The sequence below is a fragment of the Salvia miltiorrhiza genome, chromosome 7 (genome assembly GCF_028751815.1).
Source record: "Salvia miltiorrhiza cultivar Shanhuang (shh) chromosome 7, IMPLAD_Smil_shh, whole genome shotgun sequence".
NCBI lineage: Eukaryota > Viridiplantae > Streptophyta > Magnoliopsida > Lamiales > Lamiaceae > Salvia > Salvia miltiorrhiza.
Genome location: NC_080393.1, coordinates 48,909,806 through 48,914,676, shown reverse-complemented (window position 1 = coordinate 48,914,676; position 4,871 = coordinate 48,909,806). Strand labels below are relative to the sequence as shown.

At 32.4% G+C, this 4,871-nt stretch overlaps 1 protein-coding gene across 6 annotated transcripts; it reads left to right on the top strand.

Annotated features, from left to right (window-relative positions):
* Positions 1–1,281: 1,281 nt before the first annotated feature.
* On the top strand, positions 1,282–3,654 carry LOC130994596 (sucrose nonfermenting 4-like protein). Of its 6 annotated transcripts, none has more exons than XR_009091819.1 (8): positions 1,282–1,695; positions 1,848–1,918; positions 2,017–2,468; positions 2,561–2,620; positions 2,881–2,970; positions 3,093–3,202; positions 3,291–3,383; positions 3,477–3,654. XR_009091819.1 is itself a non-coding variant. In XM_057919646.1 (5 exons), the coding sequence occupies exons 1-4, from the start codon at positions 2,424–2,426 to the stop codon at positions 3,375–3,377; spliced, it is 282 nt and encodes a 93-aa protein (XP_057775629.1). In that variant the 5' UTR covers positions 2,118–2,423; the 3' UTR covers positions 3,378–3,383; positions 3,477–3,654. The 6 variants fall into 6 exon arrangements, 1 of the variants encoding a protein (XP_057775629.1); XR_009091817.1 differs by lacking the exon at positions 3,093–3,202 and having other exon boundaries at positions 1,311–1,695; positions 2,017–2,050; positions 2,118–2,468; XR_009091815.1 differs by lacking the exon at positions 3,093–3,202 and having other exon boundaries at positions 1,306–1,695.
* Positions 3,655–4,871: the final 1,217 nt, after the last annotated feature.

Here is a 4,871-nt window from a genome sequence, read left to right as displayed (position 1 = left end):
TAGTCAATTCAACTTAAGAACCATGATTAGTGTGCTGAAATCAGGTTAGACTGTCCTGATCCATATTTTGATTTTGAAATTCAGTTTTTAGATATAGATTGCTCTGAATTTTGAAGATTTAGATAAATACCATCGGTATCTGAAAAGTGGTTTTAAGAGGGAGTTACATGAATTTTAATAAAAATGATTGAGCGTAAAAGATCGATATAAATGGTACTGTTAATTAATAATAATAATAAATTATATTATATTATGAGTGGAAAAAAGTGGACCATCATGTGATAAAATACGTAAATAAGTTGATATATTGAAACTGATATGTTGTGGTGTATTGTCTATAAACCTGCTCAAATCATCACATTTTGGAAATAATAACCCAAAATCGAATGTTCATTTTAAGTACCTTAGAATTCACTTAAAAGCTGCTCAATGTTCTCAACCTGATTCATCCATAAACCTTCTTGTACCATTAATAATGTGTTACATCTGACCTAATACAAACCATCACTACAAGAATTCAGCTCATAGACAACAAGATATAGACAACATGCTTCTAAACCTGTTGTCTATGATAACTATAGACAACGGTTTTGGAAAAACCGTTGTCTATTTAGGGCGGTCATAGACAACGAGTTTCAGAAACGTTGTCTATTATAACTATAGACAACGGTTTTGGAAAAACCGTTGTCTATTTAGGGCGGTCATAGACAACAATTATGAATTTCGTTGTCTATTATAACTATAGACAACGGTTTTGAAAATACTTAATTTTTTTTTCTCTCTTCTTTCACTAATTTTTTCTTTAATTTTTTTTATGAACATCATCAAATTTAATTCATAAAAAAAATACTTAATACTACATCTTAAATTTAAGTTAATGAAAAAATATTTAATATGGTATAAAAATCATAAAAAATAAATAAATTATGAAAAAACAAAATTAAAAAGATGAATAACAGTGTCTCTCGTTTTCGACCTAATCGCGCTGGCCTCTCTATATCTTTTATAACGATTGTCAAACCGTTACGAAAATCGTTATATATGAACGTATTTTGTAACGGTTATTTCAACCGTTAGGGAAATTTTTATGTATGATCAATATTTTTTTCTCTTTTTTCCAATTTTTTTTTCAATTTTTTTTAAATCCTAATATATTTATTTTCAAATAAAAAAATGTTCTAAAAATAAAAAAATTAGAAATTAAGTTTATTTTTAAATTAGTATTTAAATAAATTAGAGTCAAGTTTTTTTGTTTTTATCATTTTTTTTCATATTTTTATCATTTATTTTAAAAGTCAATTTTTTTCATTTGTTTTAGTTTGTTTTCAATTTTTTTAAAGCCATAATATATTTAATTTAATCTAATTTAAATTCTCAAACCTCTAAAATCCAAACCCTAACTCTCTTTCTCTCGTTCAATTCTCCCGCCCACAGGCCGCCGCCTCGCCTCCCATCAGTCTGACGCGCCTCCGGCAGTCTCCCCCGGTCCAACGCACCACCGGTCTCCGACCGCCCCGCCTCGGTCTGACTCGAAGCCTCCGTGGCAAGCCAAAAGTATGCTATGCCCCGTCGCGCCTCAGTGTGCGACAGCACGGCCCATCCTTTCCCGTCGTCCCGCCTCACCTCCTCCGGCCTCAGCGGCTCCGTTGGTCCGTCCGGCGACTCCAAAACACCAGCAGTTGCCAACACGGCGAGGTAATGTGGCAACTCCCTTCCCTAATTTTTTTTTCGAATTTTAGATCCCTAAATTCTTAGGTTTTGGGAGTGGCTCTTCCCTATAGATTTTGTGAATGTGATTGAGTTTTGTTTGTGGATTAAATCGAGATTGAGTTCTATATACCTTGTAGCCTGTAGGAACTTGGGGTTGAATATAACTCATTAAGATGCATTTGACCGAATGTTTTGATGGTTTTGGAAGGTAACTTAATAAAATTGCAAAACCTACCTATTATTATATTTTTCATTTGGTCTTCTGTAATTCCTTGATGCATTATTTTTTTCTGTATTGGTTCATAGAATCGACATTCTGCCTGTAATCTGATGCCCAAAGGTACAAATGGGGTTCTTTCTTGTCTATGGTAGCTGCACTCAGTAACCCCCCCTCCCCCCCCTATCAGGAAGATGAAGATCATTGGGTTCGATGATGAAGTAACCTACTATCTCTATGAAATGCCAGGAGCAGCTACCTCAGATGTTTTCCATCTCCGGTAATATATAAATTATCATGGCATCCTTCAATCTTGATTCAAGCTATAGCTCCAAATGAAACTTTAAAGAAATTGGCTTCTGTTTGCTCAAATTTCAAGCTCCTTAGTAAAGTTCTTTTTTCCATTTCAACTACTGTAGCAAAGTTCTTGTGTATTTGCACCATACTATACTAGATTCATTGACCGCCAGCTAATGTTCTTTCTTTTGCTGTATTTATGTCGACGCACATGGCCTATGAATTGCTTCCTGAGTCTGGAAAGGTAAGGATGTCTGCTGCCTATTTTAATGTTAATCCCTTTGTATTTATTTTCTCTCTATAGTTCTTTTGCCTGATATATTACATTGCTTGCAGATTGTTGCCTTTGACGTCGACTTACCCGTAAAGCAAGCATTTCATATTCTGCATGAGCAGGTAAAACAATTTGGTATCTGTAGGTCGATATTTTTCCTGTCTTCCTTTAGATAATAATTCTATCTTATTAATTATCAGAGTTGGCATTGGTTTTTTATTTAAGAACTAATAATCCCATGATGGTATCAAAATGTTGGATTCTATTTTGACCCCTGCGACTGCGAGATTTGTCTTACATGTTAATTATACACACTTTTGCTTGCCTCTGCTTATGTATTTTTATTTAGTGCAATTCTTTTCAACCAACAAATTCTTTCCAGGGTGTATATACGGCGCCCTTGTGGGACTTCTCAAAGAGCCGGTTTACCGGAGTTCTCAGTGCACTGGATTTTATTTTGATTATGAGAGAGGTATATGCTCTATTATTGATATAAAGAAAAATTATCTCTATTTAGGTTCCCCTATTTTCCTGGAGTTATAGAATGTGGTTAGAAATGTTTGGGGTCATTATTTGATATCTGAGATTCTGTAGAGCAGTTCTCGGCTTTTGGTTTTGTTGAAATTGGACTAATTGTTCTGCGGGTGGAGGAAAATTTGACGAGTATGAAGAAAATTTATAATTGTATATTATAATATACACTGGTAATTGTAATTTATAATTTTTATTAAATTTTACTTCAAGACAATTTCTATAATTTCATATTTGATCACAAGTTTGTTTTTCTTATAGTTTGCAGGAGGATGCTACTCCAAAAAGGAAATTGATGAAGTAAGGATAGAGTGGGTAGAATTTGTATGTAAAATCACAGATGAGTGATGATGGGTAAGTTTTATATAAAGTTAATTTTTTTATATTTTTGAGATATAAGGTTAATAAATTTTATAAATTGATACTTGAAATATTTTAATATTGCAGATGGTGTAACTTGCTTGGTTTGCAGTTATGTTTCAATTAGTACGATGATGATGTTTGGATTCTAATGTAATGTAGGATGATGATGTTTGGATTCTAATGTAATGTAGGGATGATGATGTTGGATTCTAATGTAATGTAGGGATAATGATGTTGGATTATAATGTATGAATTTTATTATTAATTTATGTATTTTTAGCTTTTCATATTATGTTTTTAGATTTACTGAAATATAAATTGAAAAATCAGGAAATTTTAAATATAAATACAAAATAAAAACTATAATATAGAATAGACAATGGTCAAGAACTTGTTGTATATAATAGAATAGACAACAGATGATCAGTCGTTGTCTATGAGAGAATAGACAACGGGTTTTCTCATGTTGTCTATCACAGAATAGACAACAAACGCTAAGATGTTGTCTATGAGAGAATAGACAACGATCCAGAACCCGTTGTCTATGACCGCCCATCAATAGACAATACTCTCATTTACAACAATTGATTTTGTAATAGACAACGGATTCTGACCGTTGTCTATTAGCGTTTTTTTTTGTAGTGCATAATATACATTATGCTTTCCAATTATATTAGCATAAAGGATTTTAACCATAAACTTCATGTCCTCCTCAATTGAAGGCTTAGGCTACTAAGAATTTGAAATGTTGTGCTATAAGCAGTTTTACTTATTTGGTCTCAAACATATTATACGTCCTGAAAATCTTTAGAATGTAGTCATGTTAAATTTACCACAAGTAGGGGTGTCGATCGGCGGGTTACCCGAACCCGAAATTGTCAAATTTCAATAACTGTTCCCGAACCGTTTTAGGTGTTCGATTACCCAATAACCGTTTCGGTTAACCGATTGGGTTATTTGGGTATCCGAAATACCTATTTAAAAAATAAAATTCAAATAATTTGCTAGTTAGAGGATTTGAACCATGGTCTCCAAAAAATACACATAATAACTTATCCACTAAGCTAAAGCTCACTCTTATATTTTAAATATATCATAATTATATTTTAGCTAAAAATCGATTTTTAATTTATTGCTAATTTTTTAATTTCTAATTTTCTACCAATTAATAATTAATATATATATATATATTAAATAATTAATTAAAAAAAATTTGGTTATCCGGTTAACCCGAATCGGTTATTGGGTTAACCGATAACCGAAAATTTTGTAAAATCAATAACCGAAACCGACCCATTACCCAAAAATTTCGGTTATTGGATACTCAAACCCAAGAATTTCTGTTCGATTAATTGGATACCCAAAACCCGATAACCAATTAGACAGCCCTAAGCACAAGTTACTCTTTTTCCTTATCTCTGAACATATCAATTTCAAGAATCCTTGGAACATCACCTAAGTCCTTCATTTCAAATTCAG